We start from the raw sequence: 23,263 nt of genomic DNA, 5'->3' as shown, positions 1-23,263 counted from the left end.
ACGCCCAGTCTGCTTACCTGTCCAAGGCAATGATCTCAAGGGAGGTCAGCGATCCACGTGTGGGACCCAACAGAAGGAGGAAGGCGACGTTCGAATATGTATGTGGATAACACGAGGACCGTGGTGTGCAAAAAAGCGTTCCTCAGCATACACAGCATCAGTGAGAGGCGTGTGTCCTACGTGTTGAAGAGGATGGGGGGGGACTGGTGTGGCCCCTGTTGATCGTCGTGGGAAAGCAGCACCACCGCACAAGACTCCTGACGATGTGATACAGCTTGTCCACGACCACATCATGTCCCTGCCCACGTTTACCTCTCACTACTCACGTGTGAAGATCCAATATCGCGTCTACCTTCCTCCTGGCTACTCTCACAAACGCTGCTATGACCTCTTCAAGGAGTGGTGTGCCGAGAAGGACGTGCCTGCAGAGAAGATCATGCGCTTCGATGGGTACAGCAGGGCGTTTTCAAGGTTCAACATCGGTTCCAGACCTCCCATGGGCAACACGTGCAGCTACTGCGACAAGATTGCCAACGAGGTAGAGGTGGCAACAGCGAACAGGGACGAGGCGAAGAAGAGTCAGCTGCTCACGCAGAAGAAAGTCCATCTCCTGAAGGCGAAGGTGGCAAGAGATCTCATGACTGCGTGCAAACAGGGCACCAACTCCACCCTGTTTGCTTTTGCCATGGACCTCCAGCAGACTCTTGTCACGCCATGTCTTTCCACCAACGTCGCTTACTACAAGAGGAAGATGTAGACCTACAACTTTGGCATCCACAACCTCAAGACCACCCCTGCTACGCTGTACGTGTGGAACAAGTTGTTCGCCAAGAGAGGTTTGAGTGAGATCGGCAGCTGCCTCCTCCACTACATCAACACATACGTCTCTGCCTCGATGACCAAGCTTGTAATCTTCAGTGACAACTGTGGTGGCCAGAACAAGAACCTCAACCTCTCACTTCTGATGCTATGTTTCGTCCAGAGTGGGAGGTTCTGCTCGATCAAGCACTACTTCTTGATGTCTGGCCACTCCTACATGTCATGCGATCGTGACTTCGGCAACCTGGAGAACTTCTTTCGTGGGCTGGAGATTTACACCACTGATCACTACGTCGAGCTGATGAGGGAGGCACGACGTGAACACCCCTTCAACGTGGTCCAGATGACGGGTGAGCAGTTTGTGGATCTTCAGCCCCTCCAGTCCAAGAGTACGAAGACCCAGGTTGCCAAGTCAAGATACAAGGAAGGCAGGATGTTCAAGTACACTGAAGAATACAAGCAAGGTATGAGAATCTGGCAGACGTACATAGATGACATCAGGACGTCACTCCATGTGAAACTGCAGAAGGGGAGAGGAGCTGCCTATGATCCGAGGAACTTCAACCTCACCACCATCGACCTGCCAGCGAAATATCCCCAGGGTGTGGTGCTACGACCAGAGAAGTTGGCAGACCTCAACCACCTGCTGAGCTTCATTCCCCTCGAGTATAAGCCCTGGTGCAACGACCTCTTTGCTTCCCAGGGACTGCTGGCTGCAGGTGCTGCTGAAGATAACCCTGACGACCCAGACACCCTAGAAGACGACTTCCTCGACTATTGAAAGAACCTGACGAAAGTGTCACAATCCTGCTGTGGCCACCAACCGTGAAATAAATCCTCAGTCAACCCTACTTGGCGGGTTGAAAGGGGATTTATTTGGTTGGTAAATCCATTAAGGGCATTGTTGGGATCATAAAAACCTTGATCCTGATAATGATGAGAGCCAACCATCATTTATTTTTGTCATAAAAGAAAAAAAATATTTCTTAACAATAATAAAAAATTAATAGAAACTTTCATTATTGTATTTTAGGTAAAGACAATGCATAAATGCATACTTTTACCTTTAGTCAACCCTTTCGAACAATAATAGAAAATGAAACATACTTGGAAGGATAATGAAAGTTGCGCTAATAATAAATTATTTATTTTTCGCTTGAAAAAAATTCATATAAAATCGAGTTTTGCAGCTATCATCATGAAATCTTCACACACTCCTAATTTTAACATGTATTCTTAAACTAGCACCTTAGAAACCACTAAAAAAAAAAAAAGATAAAAAAATAAATAAATAAAAAAAAAATAATTACCGGACATGAACTCGAAATTTTCGGATTTACTATTGAAAACCACCATTACTAAACAAAACTACCCGAGATCTTTCATTTGATGTATAATCTTATATAATTCTGACCGATTTTATGCGCGTTTTCAGTGTTTAACTTTGAGCGCGTTTTACTCGAAAGTAGGGTTGACGGGGTTAGACAAAATGGCATAGGGTGACTCATATATATATATGTATATATATATATATATATATATATATATATATATATATATATATATATATATATATATATATATATATATATATATATATATATATATATATATATATATATATATATATATATATATATATATATATATATATATATATATATATATATATATATATATATATATATATATATATATATATATATATATATATTAATCGCCTGCATATCCTGATCGCCATTATCTGGAATTCCCTACTATCTGGAGCTGCCCCAAAGCGTATTCAAACCTACCGTGCAAGCGATCCCTCGATCCCGCTAAGTGGCAGCACTTATTACCATGCCCTCCTGCTCTTACTTGCCAACAAGTCGAGTAATGGTGGCGCTATTTGGCGAGTCTGTATTATTCTTCGTCATTCCAGCATGGCAGAGTGTGCATACATCCCACCACCTCTTAACACATTTACCGCCATATGTACCACCGATGGTACATTTCATACCTTCAATAACCGCCACATGTACCAGCGGTGGTACATTAATGAGTTTTTTTTTCTTTCTTTTCAATCAGTATTTCTAACAATACAATAGACAAAATGCAAACACAAATATTTTAAGTGATAGTCTAGTGATCAATTTCTTCAAAAATATAGCATTGAAAGATATTAATACATAGGAAATGTTTATTTTTTTTCCATAAAATGAAAACTATTTTTTTATAAACACAGTGTTCTTTCAGTTTAATTTGCATTTCCTTACATTCTATAGCAAAAAAGTAGCAAATTAAGAATTATCAAACATTATTTTTCACTCATCAAAGTACAAAAATGAAAAATTACCACATAAAAGCAGTCCTTGAAAAAAAAAATACATATATATAATCATCTGATGCAATCACTCATGATACCCATCACAAAATAAATAAATTTCCTTGTAACAACTAGAATGCTTGTATCCTATTTATAGCAAGACAAATTAATTTTTTTTTTTTATCCCTACAAACACTTTCTTTATTCAGAGTGAATTCTTTCAAAACATGAGATACACAGATGTGGACTGCCATCACATTGATTACACACAGTTTTTATTCTCCTAGCTTTTGCAGCTGCAGTTGTACTTCCTTCATTTAGACTAAGGGTCTGATAGCACCCTCTGCATCTTTTTCTTGTTGTTCTACATTGACCTTGCAATTCAACAAGGAAATGAGATGATCTTTTACCTCCCAGTGAGAGAGAGACTCTCTTCCAATGCTTATTTTCTCTGTTGGAGTTCTTGTGGAAAGAGAAAGAACTAAAGACTCCCGGAATTCCTTCATTGAAAAGGCTTTCTTTGCATGCTACTTATTAACTAAAATATTCAATATGAATAGTATTTGTTTCATCATTTGAGCCACAAGTGCATCATAAAATTTTATGACCACCAGTGGTTCATGTGGCGCTGCTGAGGTGCTCAGACTAATGTATCGCCATATGTACCACCCGTGTAAAAAGACTTTGACAGGTCTAAGAGAATCTATTTGAGGAGCAAAATGCATACCCACATTCTCACTGCCTTATGGCGGTTAACGTGTTAAGTGCTCTAACCACTAAGCTACCGGGCGTGTGTGTGTGTGTGTGTATTTACCTAGACGCAATGTTCCCAGAACCCACCGCAAGGTGGCACTACACAACAAAAGGTTTGATGGAACACAACAGAATAGTTTAGTACAGATTTGCCTGGTAATGATGCAGGACGTCTAATTATCTATGATGCAGTCACTATGTCGAGGTTGTACCGCATGGAATACCTTGGAATGGGCTCAAAATTGAAGGAAACCATGAGAAATATACAGACCAGCATTGTTTTAGGCAAAAAAATGGCATTTAATCGAAAAGGCATGAGCCGTGACATCACAAGTGATCTTGATCTTGATCTTGATGTTAGAGGCCAAAACATGTGGATATTTGAGTTATTTTTGACATATTTGTACATCATGAATAATGTTTGATGATGAATGGGTGAAGTATTAGTGACATGGGCATCTAAAGTAGTGAAAGAAATGTTATATAATGTATATGCGAATACTGCTGTGATAAATGTGGATATGGCACGTAGCCTCCGTGTTTATCGCCGTTTGTGCTAACGGTTTGAGTCTGGTGTGACGTAGCGAGGTATCAGAGACTTTTCAGAGTACGATACAACAAGAGATGGTGAGTTGCTGGGGACGAGGGAGTGTATGAGTGTCAGGAAGGGAGACCTGTTTGGCGAGGTGGCGCGGAAATGGATCACCTAATAGTATCGCAGCCACACCTGCGCTGCTCATGCATCTAGAGCAAGGCTGGAAACCGAATCGGGGAAACTCCACTACACTACACTGGGGGAGAGAGTGAAAAAAAAAGTTGGCGTTAATTTTTGTTATGTGGTGCTTTTGAATTTTGTTTTATTATTATTATTATTATTATTATTATTATTATTATCATTATTATTATTATGTAAAAGATTGGAATGCAAAGCATTCCAATCTTTTACATTAGTAAAACTGCCGCTTCCCCCTGGACAATACATGTACTCGTACATGCATCAGGTCTGGAATACTCTTTCAAAACTTGCTGTTGTGTATGGCAACTAAACCTTTGTCTGCCAACAAACAATCCCATCCAAAAAGTACAGCCTAATTTCAAACTGCAAAAAATTTCACGCTGCAGTTATTCAGTACTGTCATTATTGAGGAAAAGCAGTTAGCTATCCCTTATATTACTCAAATATCAGGTTCATAACTCACTATGTGTCACGACCCCTACACATGTACATGTACGTCCCTTTATCTAGACGCAAAGCATGGCATCAATCCCAAGTTCCGAAAAATTCTGGTTGTATTTATCTAGTTGTAGTTTTACAGGGCCTGGGCTTTATGCTCGTGTGGCCCCATCTCCATATCTACACTTATCCAATCTTACTTTAAAAGTATGCACACTCGTTGCAGACACTACTTCTTCATTTAAACTGTTCCACGTCTCAATACATCTTTGCAGGAAACTATATTTTTTAACATCTCTCAGACATCTTCCCTTTCTCAGCTTTTTACTATGTGATCTTGTACTTTGAATGTCATATTCTTCTCTCAGGATCAGTTTCTCATTATCCATTTGGTCCATTCCGTTGAACAATTTATAAATTTGTATCAGATCTCCTCTCTCCCTTCTTTGTTCCAGGGTTGGTAGATCCATAGCCTTTAGTCTCTCCTCATATGTCATCCCTTCAAATTCTGGAACCATTCTTGTAGCCATTTTTTGTAGTCTCTCCAACTTCCTTATGTGTTTCTTTTTATGAGGGGTCCACAGTACTCCTGCATATTCCAATCTGGGTCTTATTATAGTACTTATCAATTTGTTCATCATTTCTTTGTTCATGTAGTGAAATGCTACTCCAATATTCCTTAGCAAATTATATGTCTCTAAAAATTTTATCAATATGGCTTACCGGTTGATTGTTTTCTTCCATCGTCACTCCTAAGTCCTTTTCCTTTTTACTTTCTCCAGTTCTACTCCATCTCCAATCTTATAGATTCCCACGGATCGTCTTTCACTCTTTCCCATTTCCATGACATGGCTTTTGTTCACATTGAATTCCATCTCCCACTTTTTACTCCATTCCCAGATCTTATTTAGGTCTTCTTGCAGTATTTCACAATCCTCTTTTTGCTTTACAACTCTGCAGTTTCGTATCATCTGCAAACAGATTTATGTAGCTGTTCACTCCTTCTGGCATGTCATTAATATACTGCTCTCCACTTGACTTCATATCTTTAACTACCGTCCTTATTTCTCTCCCCCTCAAATAATTTTCTATCTATCTCAATGTGCTTCCTTTTAAGCCACCCTTCTCCTCTAACTTCCATAGTAGTAATCTTGCATGTGGCACTTTGTCACATGCCTTTTTTAAATCCAAATAAATACAGTCAACCCATCCATCTCTCTCTTGTAGTCTATCAACTATTCTAGAATAGAAACTCAATAAATTAGTTACACACGACCATCTTTTTCTAAAACCAAATTGGCTATTTGATATTAATTTGTTGTCTTCAAGGAATTCGATCCATTGTTTCTTTATTATTCTTTCACACATCTTGCATATTACACTAGTTAGTGATACCGGTCTATAATTTAAAGGTTCTTCCTTCCTTCCGCTCTTATATATGGGAACCACCTCAGCTCTTCTTCATTTTACTGGTACTGTTCCATTTTCTATTGAGCATTTTATGATGTTGTATATAGGACTTGCTAGTTCTTCCCTACATTCTTTCAGTATTCTGCCTGAGACTTCATCCGGTCCCATTGACTTCTCTTCATCCAGTTCCTTCATTAACTCTTTTATTTCAAGCTTGGTTACTTTAATCTCTTTCATATAGACTGTCTCTCTATTACCCTGTGGCCTTTCAAATTTGGATTCCTTAAAAGAACCTCATGGAATTTATTATTTAATAGTTCTGCCATACTTTTTGGATCTTCCACCATCCCGCTCTATCCTTTTAACCTTTCTATTGTTTCTCTTTGCCTAATTTTTCCATTTATGAATCTGTAGAACAATTTTGGTTGCTCCTTACATTTTTCGACAATGTCCTTTTCAAAGTTCTTTTCTTTTTCCTTCCTCACCTTAACATATTCATTTCTTGCTGCCTTGAAATTTTCCTAATTTGTTGTATTTCTATTTCTCCTCCACCTTTTCCTTTTCCATGCTCCATCTCTTTTCTCCTTTGCCCTAGCACACCTTGCATTAAACCAATCTTTCTTACCTCCTTCTTTAGGTGTGTGTGCGTGTGTGTGTGTGTGTATTTACCTAGTTGTAGTTTTACAGGGCCTGGGTTTTATGCTCGTGTGGCCCCGTCTCCATATCTACACTTATCCAATCTTACTTTAAAAGTATGCACACTTGTTGCAGACACTACTTCTTCATTTAAACTGTTCCGCGTCTCAATACATCTTTGCGGGAAACTACATTTTTTAACATCTCTCAGACATCTTCCTTTTCTCAGCTTTTTACTATGCGATCTTGTGCTTCGAATGTCATATTCTTCTCTTAGGATCAGTTTCTCATTATCCACTTGGTCCATTCCGTTCATCAATTTATAAACTTGTATCAGATCTCCTCTCTCCCTTCTTTGTTCCAGGGTTGGTAGATCCATAGCCTTTAGTCTCTCTTCATATGTCATCCCTTCAAATTCTGGAACCATTCTTGTAGTCATTTTTTGTAGTCTCTCCAGCTTCTTTATGTGTTTCTTTTTATGAGGGGTCCACACTACTTCTGCATATTCCAATCTGGGTCTTATTATAGTACTTATCCATTTCTTCATCATTTCCTTGTCCATGTAGTGAAATACTACTCCAATATTCCTAAGCAAATTATATGATTCTCTAAAAATTCTATCAATATGGCTTGCCGGTTGATTGTTTTCTTCCATCATCACTCCTAAGTCCCTTTCTTTTTTTACTTTCTCCAGTTCTACTCCATCTCCCATCTTATAGATTAGGTCTTCTTGCAGTATTTCACAATCCTCTTTTTGCTTTATAACTCTGCACAGTTTCGTATCATCTGCATACAGATTTATGTAGCTGTTCAATCCTTCTGGCATATCGTTAATATAAATGAGGAAACATATTGGTTCCATTACTGACCCCTGTTGCACTCCGCTTCCGTTTAAGCCACCCTTCTCCTCTATCTTCCATAGTAATCTTGCATGTGGCACTTTGTCAAACACCTTTTTTAAATCCAAATAAATACAGTCAACCCATCCCTCTCTCTCTTGTACTCTATCAACTATTCTAGAATAGAAACTCAATAAATTAGTTACACACGACCGTCTTTTTCTAAAACCATTGGCTATTTGATATTAATTTGTTGTCTTCAAGGAACTTGATCCATTGTTTCTTTATTATTCTTTCACACATCTTGCATATTACAGTAGTTAGTGATACCGGTCTGTAATTTAAAGGTTCTTCCTTCCTTCTGCTCTTATATATGGGAACCACCTCAGCTGTATGTGTGTGTGTATTTACCTAGTTGTAGTTTTACAGGGCCTGGGCTTTATGCTCGTGTGGCCCCGTCTCCATATCTACACTTATCCAATCTTACTTTAAAAGTGTGCACACTCTTTGCAGACACTACTTCTTCATCTAAACTGTTCCACGTCTCAATACATCTCTGCGGGAAACTATATTTTTTTATATCTCTCAGACATCTTCCCTTTCTCAGCTTCTTACTATGCGATCTTGTGCTTTGGGTGTTATATTCTTCTCTCAGGATCAGTTTCTCATTATCCACTTGGTCCATTCCGTTAATCAATTTATAGACTTGTATCAGGTCTCCTCTCTCCCTTCTTTGTTCCAAAGTTGGTAGATCCATAGCCTTTAGTCTCTCCTCATATGTCATCCTTTCAAGTTCTGGGACCATTCTTGTAGCCATTTTTTGTAGCCTCTCCAATTTCCTTATGTGTTTCTTTTTATGAGGGGTCCACACTACTCCTGCATATTCTAATCTGGGTCTTATTATAGTATTTATCAATTTCTTCATCATTTCTTTGTCCATGTAGTGAAATGCTACTCCAATATTACTCAGCAAATTATATGTTTCTCTAAAAATTTTATCAATATGGCTTACTGGTTGATTGTTTTCTTCCATAGTCACTCCTGAGTCCTTTTCCTTTTTGACTTTCTCCAGTTCTACTCCATCTCCCATCTTATAGATTCCCACAGGTCGTCTTTCACTCTTTCCCATTTCCATGACATGGCTTTTGTTCACATTGAATTCCATTTCCCACTTCTTACTCCATTCCCAGATCTTATTTAGGTCTTCTTGCAGTATTTCACAATCCTCCTTTTGCTTTATAACTCTGCACAGTTTCGTATCATCCGCAAACAAATTTATGTAGCTGTTCACTCCTTCTGGCATGTCGTTAATATAAATGAGGAAAAGTACTGGTGCCAATACTAACCCCTGTGGCACTCCGCTTTCTACTGCTCTCCACTTGGACTTCATATCTTTAACTACCGTCCTTATTTCTCTCCCCCTCAAATAATTTTCTATCCATCTCAATGTGCTTCCTTTTAAGCCACCCTTCTCCTCTAACTTCCACAGTAATCTTGCGTGTGGCACTTTGTCAAACGCCTTTTTTAAATCCAAATAGATACAGTCAACCCATCCCTCTCTCTCTTGTACTCTATCAACTATTCTAGAATAGAAACTCAATAAATTAGATACACAAGACCGTCCTTTTCTAAAACCAAATTGGCTATTTGATATTAATTGTTGTCTTCAAGGGACTCGATCCATTGTTTCTTTATTATTCTTTCACACATCTTGCATATTACACTAGTTAGTGATACCGGTCTGTAATTTAAAGGTTCTTCTTTCCTTCCACTCTTATATATGGGAACCACCTCAGCTCTTTTCCATTCTACTGGCACTGTTCCATTTTCTATTGAGCATTTTATGATGTTGTATATAGGACTTGCTAGTTCTTCCCTACATTCTTTCAGTATTCTGCCTGAGACTTCATCTGGTCCCATTGCCTTGTCTTCATCCAGTTCCTTCATTAACTCTTTTATTTCAAGCTTGGTTATTTTAATCTCTTTCATATAGATGGTCTCTCTATTACCCTGTGGCCTCTCAAATTTGGATTCTTTAGTAAAGACCTCCTGGAATTTTTTATTTAATAGTTCTGCCATACTTTTTGGGTCTTCCACCATCCCGTTCTCTCCTTTTAACCTTTTTATTGTTTCTTTTTGCCTAATTTTACCAATTATGAATCTATAGAACAATTTTGGTTGCTCCTTACATTTTTCGACAATATCTTTTTCGAAGTTCTTTTCCTCTTCCTTCCTCACCTTAACATATTCATTTCTCGCTGCCTTGAAGTTTTCCTTGTTTGTTGGATTCCTATTTCTCCTCCACCTTTTCCATGCTCCATCTCTTTTCTCCTTTGCCCTAGCACACCTTGCATTAAACCAATCTTTCTTTCCTTCTTCTTTTGGTCTATATTTTGGGACATATTCCTGACTCCTGTTTTGTATATTTCCAAAAATAAGTTATATTTGTCTTGTTGTCTCTGAGTTTTCCATCTCCTCCCAGTCTACGTTTTAAAATAGTTCTTGAGATTCTCAATATCAGCCTTTCTGTAATTTAATCGGTCTCCTTTGTATGAATCGTCTCTATCTTCCTTTCCTCTTCTATATCTATTTCTAATATTGCATGGTCACTCTTTCCCAATGGGCACTTATATCTTATATCATCATTAATTTGTATACCCCTTGTAAAACTAGGTCCAATCGCCGCTTGTCATTTCCTCTGAATCTTGTGCATTCCTTTACTCTCTGGTCCATCATATTGTCTATCATTAGGTTCAAGAATCTTTCTCCCCAGGCTTCTTCCCCCATACCACTTTCATAATTTTCCCAGTCCACTTCTTTACAGTTGAAATCTCCTACTAATATCACTTTTCTCCTTTCTTTAACGCTTCTCATTAGACTCCTTATTGTGTCATCTATCATGTCTTTATATTCTTGATTGGTCCATGAATTTGTTTTTGGTGGTACATATGTTACATATGTTACAATGATTGTGTGTGTGTGTGTGTGTGTGTGTGTGTGTGTGTGTGTGTGTGTGTGTGTGTGTGTGTGTGTGTGTGTGTGTGTGTGTGTGTGTGTGTGTGTGTGTATTTACGTAGTTGTATTTACCTAGTTGTAGTTTTACAAGGCCTGGGCTTTATGCACATGTGGCCCCGTCTCCATATCTACACTTATCCAATTTTTCTTTAAAGCTATGCACATTCTTTGCTGATACCACTTCTTACATCTTTGCAGGAAACTATATCTTTTAACATCTCTTAGACATCTTCCCTTCCTCAGTTTTATCCTATGCGATCTTGTGCTTCTAATGTCATATTCCTCTCTCAGGATCAGTTTCTCATTAACCACTTGATCCATTCCATTAATCAATTTATAAACTTGTATCAGATCCCCTCTCTCCCTTCTCTGTTCCAGGGTTTGTAGATCCATAGCCTTTAGTCTCTCCTCATATGTCTTCCCTTCAAATTCTGGAACCATTCTTGTAGCCGTTTTTTGTAGTCCCTCCAACTTCCTTATGTGTTTCTTTTTATGAGGGGTCCACACAACTCCTGCATACTCCAATCTGGGTCTTATTATAGTACTTACCAATTTGTTCATCATTTCTTTGTCCATGTAGTGAAATGCTAATCCAATATTCCTTAACAAATTATATGTCTTAATTCACCCCTCACAAGCACACACCATTGCTGTCCACCTCCTAGTCAAGGACGTCATCACCCACCTGCGCTTCCTCTGCTTCCTCCGCTTCCACGGCAGTCCACATCCTCTTTTGGTACTACATCTTCCACTGGTGTTTTCTTGAAAAACTGAAGCATGGTGGTCTGGCACTTTTTTTTTTGGAAAACTCTTTGCATCACTGTGCAGCAGAAGAGTGCGTCCATGGCAGTGGAGCTCCCACCTATTAGCCAGTTACGGAACTCTCTGGAGCGCAGTTTGAAATTGCGTCTGGTGCTCAGTTTGAAAATGCGGTTGGGCCAAATCGCGTATAAGCAAACCGATCATGTAAATTTGATTAATTAAAATATTTCTTCGTTCGCGTATTAACAAAAACGCGTAAATTAAACACATATAAATCAACAGTTACCTGTATTTACTAATACACTCAAAATCCTGTTCAGTAGACCTGGTATTTTTATACTATTCCTTCTGGAAAAGCAGTGCCAATCTATTTTATGCGCACCCATACAACCACCGCCAGTTCTGTTGGCAGTCCTGCAGCCTAGGCGATAAGTAGCACCCTGGCATATGTCTAGCCAAAGCCTTAGAAGTAACACTGTACTCCCTTACTATGCCGTGCGGCTTGATTACCCAGGAAATTACTGGCATTTTGTATGATGATAATGTCACAGAGTTGGGTGACAGTGAATTTTCCGATGATGAAGATGACCCTGATTACAGAGTCAGATAATGAAAGAGATAAGGAGAGTAATGATGACTGTGGAAATGGGTTTGGTCTTGCCCCTCCTAGCAGTAAGCGGAAAAGATGTGATGGGGAGCATGGACATGAAATAGGTGCTTCCTCACTATCAGCCTTGCACCCACTGCATGACCTCACTAGGCAAACCAACACAGCATCTACATCCCAAACTCAGGACCACACAGTCACTGCAATACAGACATCTATTGTTCATACACAATGGGAATGGACAGATGGGAATTAATTTTCTCCTACAGATTTTCAGTTTGATCTTACTGGTCGTGGCATATCTCATGGACTCATTCATGATAGGAGCACAGAGAGTGAATATTTTAGATTGATTTTTGCAGAAGAAATAATGGCTCATATAGTCAAAGAAACTAATAAGTTTTATGGCTTCATGATAGCAGGTAAAAATACTCCACCCACACCTGCAGTGGCATGACACAGATATAAAAGAAATGAACTCATATTTGGCTTTAGTTATGCTGATGGGACTCAATCCAAGGCAAAATTATAAGGAATACTGGTCCACAGATCCTCTCCTTCATATGCCCATATTTAGTAAAGTTATGTCAGTAAACAGATTCATTGCCTTGCTGCAAGCTTTACACTTCCAAGACAACACTCAGGCAACTGATAATGACAAAATGAGAAAGATTAGGCCCATCTTTGACTACATTTGTAAGAGTTTCAAGTCATCATTCAAACCATTTCAAAATTTAGTCACTGATGAAAGTTTGGTCCTGTGGCGTGGTCATTTACACTTTCGCTCGTACATTCCATCCAAGCGCCACAGATTTGGCCTAAAAATATTTGTTCTTTGCGACTGTGAAACTGGTTTAATTTGGGACATGATTTTGTATACTGGTGCGGGAACAGACATCAAAGCGAATAAGAAATTGGGCATTTCAGGAAATATTGTCAGTACCATGCTTGAGCCATATTTCGGTCAAGGACATCGGTCGAGTCAGCGTTTATCAAAATCGTGAAGTAATTTTTTTCCATAAGATACTTAAGAATCAGGAGGGGATAGGGACCAACCTCCAGCCCAAACCCCCTCAAAACATCACTATAACCTCTAAAAAATACTAATTTAGACTAAATCAGTACTATTAAAGCCTTCATTTATATCTAACTTTTTTTATTAAACGCATTAGGGTGCTGTACAGTACATTTTTGGAAATAAAAACACTTGCAATGGTCTCGCGGTACTTGTCCCTGTTCTTCCAAATTGTTGATACTCTTGATCTAGGGACACCCATTTGTGCTGCAACGACACTGTGAGCTATACCTGCCTCACACTTTCTTATAAGCTCAAGCTTATCTTTGAAAGGCAGGAAATTGTGCTTCTTAGGGCTAGGACTGGAGGTGGCTTTCTGTTGTCTTGAGTCAGATGAAACGCACGTTTTCCTCTAGGGTGAATTTTTAATCAAATCAAGATCTATGGTTTCAAATTAACACTTTTATAATAAAATTAATTTTCTTGTTAATTGGAATGATGCTATAATCTCAAATCAATAGAATCTCAATAAGTACATGTATATATATTTATATATACAGGTAACTCTCGATTTACGTGCGTTTGCTTTACGTGTTTTTGTTATAATGCGACCGAAAAAATATTATAATTAATTTACTTTGCGAGATCGGTTTGCTTATACGCGATTTGGCCCAACCGCATTTTCAAACTGAGCGCCAGACACAATTTCAAACTGCACGCCAGAGAGTTTAACAGCTGGCTGATAGTTGGGAGCTCCGCTCTTCTCGTACCTCATGTGCAGTCTGCCAGCAGAGTACAGACGAATCTCTTCAATCTGCCTATAATTCACCAAGATGGCCCAAAAACGTCCTTCATCTTCTTCTGCATGTGGGGTTATTTTTGATAAGTGGATTTTTGATAAAGTGGTAAAGCTCAGAGGAAGATGGTGACTGACTGTGGTGTGAGTGGTGAAGGCAGTGACACAATGAGTGGTGTTTACGTATTCTTTGTTTTGTTGTTTTCTCTTATTATTTTTTGCTTTCTCTTATTATTTCTTGCTTTTCCCTTTACTTTAAATACACTTCTAGTATTTAGAATAGTAAATAATAAAAACATGTTAATTTAGTCAAATAAATTGAGTATTTTGTACGAATTTTTTTGGATCACATCCCGCATCCCCCTTATTATCTATTGTTTCTTATGAGAATTACATGTTTGTTTTACACTAATTTTGATATATGCGATGCCTCTTGGAACACATCTATTGTGTTAATCGAGAGTTACCTGTACATATTTTTTTGTCCTAGCCTAACAGTGAAAAGTAGTTCAGTTGTTTGTTTATATTTCTCTGGGACTGCAACATTCCACGGCAGAACTTCCAAAGAACAACTGGCCAAGATGAGCAACTCTGTTGTTTATGAATGGACAAAGCTGTCTGAAGAGTTTCTCATGGAGATCATTAAAGGCCAAAAAATAGCATTGAAAAAATAGCAACGGATTGCTGGGGGTGAAGGGGCCGCCATGTTTGTTTAAAGTTGACAAACGCGACAAAGGCGGAAGCGAGCTTGTGTGTGATGACCAGCGTCGACAAAAGTTGACAGTCTTCAGAAAGTTGACAGAAAAAGTTGACGGAAAAGTGGTAGTGTGACGCCGCCTAAGCGACAACACAGGGTAGCATCAGTTTACACTTCTGCCTGGCGGGTTTGTGGCGAATTTGGGGTGGCGGCGGATATTGACCAGGTGGTGGTGCACCAGATATGAATGTCGAATTGGCGAGTCAGTCGGTCGAACCTTGAGGATTGAGTATTAATTAACTGAGTTCGAATTGGCGATAATTCGAACTGCGAAGTCGAATCACGAGGATCCCCTGTATATATATATATATATATATATATATATATATATATATATATATATATATATATATATATATATATATATATATATATATATATATATATATATATATATATATATATATATATATATATATATATATATATATATATAGGGTGTCAGAAGTCGAGCACCATCCAAATTTTTATATATGTTATTTATGTGCGTAACTACCTGAATCAGGCTTTTAGTGGAAGATGGATTGGGTGAAGAGGTCCCATGGAGTGGTCACCCCGATCACCAGATCTATCCCCCCTTGACTATTTCCTTTGGGGACATCTTAAATCTGTTGTGTACCAAAACCGTCCACACACTCTTGATGATTTGAAAGATGTGATAACAACGGAGTGTCAAAGAATAAACACTGAAACTCTCAAAAGAGTAAAAGACAGTTTTATAAAGAGAATTGATGCATGTATCAATGCAGAGGGTGAACAATTTGAGCATCTGTTATGATTATGATCAATAAAATTGATATTCATATGTATTTTTATAAAAATTTGGAGGGTGCGCAACTTCTGGGACACCCTGTGTATATACATATATATATATATATATATATATATATATATATATATATATATATATATATATATATATATATATATAACATAACATAACATAAATAATAAGATAACAAAGGGCCACCAGGGCCCATCTAGGTTATCCTGTATCAGTCGCACAGCGACCTTGTCATCAGTACTTAAAGATACACTTACAAGTACACAATACATTATATACTAATTCTAAATATTTGGCCCATTAACAGGGCTAAATCCTGCAGCGAAATCCTCTACAATTTGTGGTCCCCATACATGGGGATCATGTCTTATTTAACTATAGTAAATTTCTTATAAAAACTATCATGCAGTGCTATACATAATTATAAATCTAATAAATTGAAGTGCTTATCTAATCTGTTTTTAAATATTGTCAAACTAGTGCTATTTACAACCGTCTCTGGCAATGCATTCCAGAAGTCTACCACTCTATGACTAAAGAAATATTTTCTTATATCTAACCTGCAGCCTTGCTTTCTAATCTTCCTGCCACGATTTCTAGTCCTATTTCCCTCCTCTAAGGTAAAGAAAGATCTCACATCTTTGTAGTTTGTATCTGCGAATATTTTAAATAACTCTATCATATCCCCTCTTATACATCTCCTCTCAAATGAAAACATGTTTAATTCCTTTAATCTATCTCTATACTCCAGGCGCTTTAATGCTGGTATCATCCTAGTTGCTCTTCTCTGAACTGCTTCTAACATGTTGATATCCTGCCTATAGTGGGGTGACCAGGCCTGTATGCAATACTCTAAATGGGGCCTAACATAGAATTATATAAGCTACGCACCACTTCCTTACTTTTATAACTAACATTTCTATTTATAAAACCCAGGATCCTATTTGCCCTATTTCTTGCTTCTAAACATTGCTTTGAAAATTTCATAGTCCTGTCTATCACTACTCCTAAATCCTTTCCTTCCTCTACTGCCTCTAGCCAACATCCCTCCATCTCATAGTTAAAGTTTGTGTTGTCTTTACCTAAATGCATAACCTGACACTTATCAGAATTAAACTCCATCTGCCACCTGTCTGCCCATGCTATCAGCCTGTCCAGGTCTTGTTGTATTCTGTAATTGTCCTTTTCACCCTGTACTGCACATGCTATCTTAGTATCATCTGCAAACTTTGATACTTTGCTACTAATTCCTATATCTAAATCGTTAATGTACACCAAGAAAAGAAGAGGTCCTAGCACTGATCCTTGGGGTACCCCACTAACCACTTCCTTCCACTCAGACATTGCCCCATTTAATACTACTCTCTGTTTCCTATCAGAAAGCCATTCACTAATCCAATCAACTAACCTACCCCTATCCCATGTAGTCTCAATTTGTACACTAGCCTCCTATGCGGTACCTTATCAAACGCCTTGCTAAAATCTAGATATATAACATCTATGCTATTTCCATCATCTAACTCCTTGGTAATATATTCTAAGATATCGAGCAAATTTGTAAGACAGGACCTCCTGATCTAAAGCCATGTTGGGTATCTCTAATTAATCTATTCTCATTTAAATGCTCCCAAATACTACCCTTAATGATTTTCTCTAGTATCTTACATACTATACTAGTTAAACTGATCGGTCTATAATTATTCGCATCATCCTTCCTACCTTTTTAAATATTGGAGTAACATTAGCTAACTTCCAGTCCTGAGGTATCTCAGCAAACCTAAGTGATCTTTCAAAGATTAACTTAAGTGCTTCAGAAATACTGTCTACACCCTCCCTAAGTACTCTGGCATGTAGCTCATCAGGACCACTGGCTTTCCTATCGTCTAGTTCAAGAATAAATTTCCTAATAATTCCCGGTTTTATATCAATATTTTCTAAAGCTCTTAAACTACTCGTCGCACTGTTTGTAACAGGATTTCCTATTCTTTCCTAGTAAATACTGAAGAAAATTGTTCATTCAATAATTCTACTATGTCTTCATTTTGATCCACTACTACACCATCTTTTCTGAGTGGTCCAATCCTATCCTTATTTCTTTTATCACTGACCTTGTAATAACTATAATTTTTTGGGATCTTTACTCCCAGCTCTAGCTAGTTTTATCTCTGCCTGCCTTTTACTTTTTTATAACCTTACTCAAATCATCCCTGACCTGTCTGTACCTAATCAAATCTACATCTTCCCCACACACACACACACACATATATATATATATATATATATATATATATATATATATATATATATATATATATATATATATATATATATATATATATATATATATATATATATATATAAAGGACATATTATGTCACAAAGAACAATACAGAAGTCACTCCAATTAAAATATTATCTTGTCTCTTTTAAATACCTAAGTATGAAATTTTGGACACATGTGTAATCTAAAATGTACAGTAATGAAATAATTGATGTATTGTACAACATGAATATGCTCAAGAGAAAAATATTGAGGGTTTAGTTTTCCATGATGGACACTGTGGGACAGGCTGTCTAAAACCATTGCTCAATCAGTCCTGAAATTACATAGACATCTCAGGATCCAACAACTTGCTAGAAATACAGTATAAATGATACTACTGCCATATGTAGATGCTAATATGTAAGTATTGTAATAGTGAAATACTCACATCTTGAACAACAGGAACCCACTTGTAGATCTTCATAGTTGTGTCATGAATTGTAATCCATCTTTTCTCCCTAAAAAAAAAAAGAGAGTATCCTTAGTTTTTAACTGGGAAATGGTATTGATTAGTCAATTTTGCTATTACATCATCAATAGTACGGTATATAAGTCAATTAGAAGAGCTACAAACTAAAAAACTACTTCACTTCAAATTGTCACATTTAGTTGAAAACCAAATTATGTGAACAAAAAATAAAAAAACACACAGCTGGGTCACTGATGTGTGATTATGGGGATGTTTACACGGGGCAATTTGCACATTTGTGCAGCTGAATGTGAAAAGGAGCAGCATTACCAGAGCAACTGGGTAGCAGCTGTCAGCCTGATCAGCTACTTTTGCCTTTGATGCATCGACATGCAAGCCAGCAGCTGCTATTAGGTGAGACCTGCTGGCTGCTCTGGCAATTTGTGACTGCAAGTGGCTGTGAATTGCCCTCTGCAAACCTCCTTTTATATATATAAACTTATAAATTCTGAAAAGAAAGAATAAAAATCTATGTTTGCATGCAGATATGTAGAGAAAATACATTATAATGGCCATTTGTAAATAATTTAAATAGCACTCACCAACGTCGCACTTTATCTAGTGCCTGCATCGACCTCTTGGTGTCCTCCTTCCCCCGGGACCGCGTCTCTGCTCTCAGTGACCTAGACATCATGCTTCTCTAACACTACACTACCCTGGAAAAGTTATTATTTTGAAATTTAAAACTTGAAGCACACCAGTACTTAGAATGGCAAAAAATTACCATTGTTCATAATGAGCTTCTCTTCTGTGCTGCTTTTGTTGATTTACTCTAAACTCTGAGAAGCAAAAAAATTAACCTCTGTTGGATTAAGGGAATGGGAATGGTAAACCTTTCATATTGCTAGAAAAAAGGAAGAATGAATAAGAGACTAAAGAAAGGGAAAAACAGATTAAGGTTTAACAATGGTAACATTAATTAAAATCAGAGAATTATTGAAAAATAAGACTGGTTTCAGATATGTCACACAAGCAATGATTTGAGAACTTATCTGCTTTTCAATATCACTCACAAATTTTATTGCCTATAGTGAATTTTTTGACCATGTAATTTGAAAGCAATTACTCTTTTGTTAAAACTTACAATAAAGGTTCCAACACTAGCTCATCTATTTTGTACATTTTATATTTGCATTAAGGCTGGGCGCAAATGAGCCACTTTTTTGTGGTCGGCTGCCACAAAACATAGTCAAAATAGAACACACACATCTCTATGGCTGCATACACATAGGCCACTTTTTTTTGTGGTGACCACAAAATAGTGGTCAGTGGTGGCAGGTGGGTCCATTTTTCCAACCAAACACCTGTGGCCAGCGATAGAAACTGTTATTTCCAATGGCAGAATGTACACAAGCTACTTGTAGTTGCTGCCACCTTCACAAGTCAACTATTCCTTCCATGAGTGAAGAAGATGGAAGACATGTTTGAGTTGTTTGACTATGAAGCATTGATTGCACAGATTGAGAAAAGATCAGGACTCTATGATTTCCAGCTGAAGGAATAGAACAATAAGAAAATCAAAGAAAAATTGTGGACAGAGGTGTGTCAGGCTGTGGTCACCAACTGGTGTAATCTTTCGCCAGGAGAAAGAAATGAGAAAGGTAACACAATATACTATATTGAAAGAAAAACACTGTTCATCAGGAAATTTTATGTTACACCTGCCTGCTTGTCTGTGCCTGTCTATCTGTCTCTTTGTATGTTAGTATGTATGCATGCATATATGTGTTTATGTTAACATGTGCATTTGTATATGAAATGTAGGTGTGTATGTGCATAGCCTGTGTATTTACCTAAAGTCCGTTCATCCAAAGAATCCAGGCCGAAACTGCTAGTTTGGTTGGCAGCCTGTCACCCGCCACTAAACCTTCCCGACAGTTAAATTTTCTTCAAGTACATTTATTTTTCTTCACTTAACTCAATAGATATACAAGTTTATAGCTTGAAAAAAAATAAATGTACATGAAGAAAATTTAAGTGTCGGAAAGGTTTAGTGGCGGCAGGGGTGGGCAGGGCTGCCAACCGAACTAGCAGTTTCAGCCTGGATTCTTTGGATGAATGGACTATAGTTTTATTTATCTAATTGTGGTTTTACAGGGCCTGAGCATTATGCTCGTGTAGCCTCCTCTCCATATCTACATTTGTCCAACTTTCCTTTAAAGCTATGCACACTCTTTGCTGACACTACATCATCACTCAGGCTATTTCATGCCACTACTTTTTTGTGGAAAGCTAAATTTTTTTCACGTCCTTGTAGCATCTTCCCATCCCCAACTTTTTACTATGACATCTTATGCTTCTACTGGTGACTTCATCTCTTAGTAACAGGTCCTCATTATCTACTACATCCATTCCATTCATTAGTTTGTATATTTGTATCAGGTGCCCCCCTCTCTCTTCTCTGCTCTAGTGTTGGTAGATCCAAAGCCCTCAGTCTCTCCTATGTCATTCCTCTTAGCTCTGGACCTATCTTCATTGCCATCCTTTGCAGTCTCTCCAATTTCCATACATGTTTCTTTTTGTGAGGGGACCACACCATCCCTGCATACTCCAATCTGGGTCTAATCACAGTGGATATCAGTTTCTTCATCATATCTTTATCCATGTAGTGGAAAGCCAATCTGATATTTCTTACCAAATTGTATGTCTCGCCAAATATTTTGTCCACATGGCTATCCTGTTGAGTATTCTCTTGTATAGTCACTCCTAGGTCCCTTTCCTTGTTAACTCTCTTCAGTTCTACACTATCTCCCATCTTGTAGATCCCCTCCGGTTGTCTTCCATTCCTTCCCAATTTCATAACATGACTTTTATCCACATTAAATTCCATCTCCCACTTCCTGCTCCACCTCCAGGTCTTGTTAAGGTCCTCCTGTAATATTTCACAGTTCTCCTTGTTTTTTTACTTGTCTGAGCATCTTGGCATCATCTGCAAAGAGGTTCATGTGACTGCTTATTCCCTCTAGCATGTCATTTATGTATACAAGAAAAAGTATAGGCTCCAACACTGACCCTCGTGGCACTTCACTCTTTACTGTTCTCCACTCCGATTTAATATCCTTTACTACTGTTCTCATTTCCCTTCCTCTCAGGTAACTCTCGTGTGTGTGTGTGTGTGTGTGTGTGTGTGTGTGTGTGTGTGTGTGTGTGTGTGTGTGTGTGTGTGTGTGTGTGTGTGTGTGTGTGTATTTACCTAGTTGTATTTACCTAGTTGTAGTTTTACAGGGCCTGGGCTTTACACTCGTGTGGCCCCATCTCCATATCTACACTTATCCAATTTTTCTTTAAAACTATGCACACTCGTTGCTGACACCACTTCTTCACTCAAACTGTTCCACATTTCAACACATCTTTGTGGGAAACTATATTTTTTAACATCTCTTAGACATCTTCCCTTTCTCAGCTTTTTACTATGCGAACTTGTGCTTCGAATGTCATATTCTTCTCTCAGGATCAGTTTCTCATTATCCACTTGGTCCATTCCGTTGATCAATTTATAAACTTGTATCAGATCCCCTCTCTCCCTTCTTTGTTCCAGGGTTGGTAGATATGTCATCCCTTCAAATTCTGGAACCATTCTTGTAGCCATTTTTTGTAGTCTCTCCAACTTCTTTAAGTGTTTCTTTTTATGAGGGGGTCCACACTACTCCTGCATATTCCAATCTGGATCTTATTATAGTACAGGTTGAACCTCCCAAATCCAGCAACCACTGGACCTTAGACTTGCCGGACCATGGAAAATTCTGAACTATAGGTGGTCCCCAAAACACCCTCTATATACTTACCCTGCATTATACAAGTGTAGCTGTAACATTGTTTTGATATATGATAGTTGTACATGAAAACATACATGCAGAAGTATATAGAAAACACATAAATTAAGTTCAGCATGAAAAATTTTTGCCTGTGCCATTATCATCTCGCTGGACACAGGGACGTTACCAGCGCGCCAAAGCTTAAATCACTGCTTTTACCCTCCTTAAATGTTCTACAAACCTCCATGTTCTTCTTGCTCTCACACTCACTGTAAAACTTGGGAAATTGATTCTTCTGCTTTTTTATATCATAGATGGTTGATGAGCCAATATTGTACTGTTGGCATAGGCTCTGCACTGAAACACCTTTATCTAGCTTCCTCAATAGGTCCACTTTCTGTTGCACTGTTATTGTCATATGTTTACGCTTTTTCTTTGGTTCACACACAACACTATCAATTCCTGGTCGCTGGGAAGCCATGTTTAGGGGCAAATATTACAAAATTTTTTTTATGCACATATGGGGGTGGTGCTGGCAATGAGCAGCAGCGTGGTACTGATCCAAATTTGACCCAGAATGCCCGGGCTCCAAAACATAAAACAGTGCCGCCGCGTCCTAGCAGCGGTCCGGCAAATTACTCTGGCCAATCAAAAAATTCCGGCACACAAAAATTTTGCTGGATTACAGGTGTTGCTGGATGAAAGAATACCGGATTAAGGAGGTTCAACCTGTACTTATCAATTTCCTCATCATTTCTTTATCCATGAAGTGAAATGCTACTCCAATATTCCTTAGCAAATTATGTCTCTCTGAAAATTCTATCAATATGGCTTACATGTGTGTGTGTGTGTATTTACCTATTTGTGTATTACAGGAGCCGAGCTAAGCTCTCTGTGTCCTGTCTCCTTGTCCATTCCTGTCATATCTCTCTTTCATCTGATTGACACACACCGTGCCAACGACATCACTGCTCAGTTTATTTCACTTATCAATGCTACGATGCGGGAAACTGTATTTTCTCACGTCATTTAGACAGATGTCTT

At 38.1% G+C, this 23,263-nt stretch overlaps 1 protein-coding gene across 1 annotated transcript in view; it reads right to left on the bottom strand.

The window, feature by feature from the left end:
- LOC123514976 (B-cell CLL/lymphoma 7 protein family member A-like) overlaps positions 1-19,147 on the bottom strand; it is a 23,599-nt gene extending 4,452 nt beyond the window's left edge. Inside the window, exons 1-2 of the mRNA XM_045273267.1 lie at positions 19,007-19,147; positions 18,384-18,453 (exon numbers count right to left, since the gene is read on the bottom strand). Of these exons, the coding sequence (XP_045129202.1) occupies positions 18,384-18,453; positions 19,007-19,098 (162 nt within the window). The 5' untranslated portion in view covers positions 19,099-19,147. The remainder of the gene's footprint in view (positions 1-18,383; positions 18,454-19,006) is intronic.
- Positions 19,148-23,263: the final 4,116 nt, after the last annotated feature.

Source organism: Portunus trituberculatus, chromosome 38 (genome assembly GCF_017591435.1).
Source record: "Portunus trituberculatus isolate SZX2019 chromosome 38, ASM1759143v1, whole genome shotgun sequence".
Classification (NCBI taxonomy): Eukaryota; Metazoa; Arthropoda; class Malacostraca; order Decapoda; family Portunidae; genus Portunus; species Portunus trituberculatus.
Note: the sequence above shows the minus strand (reverse complement) of the source record. Positions and strands in the feature narration are given on the sequence as shown.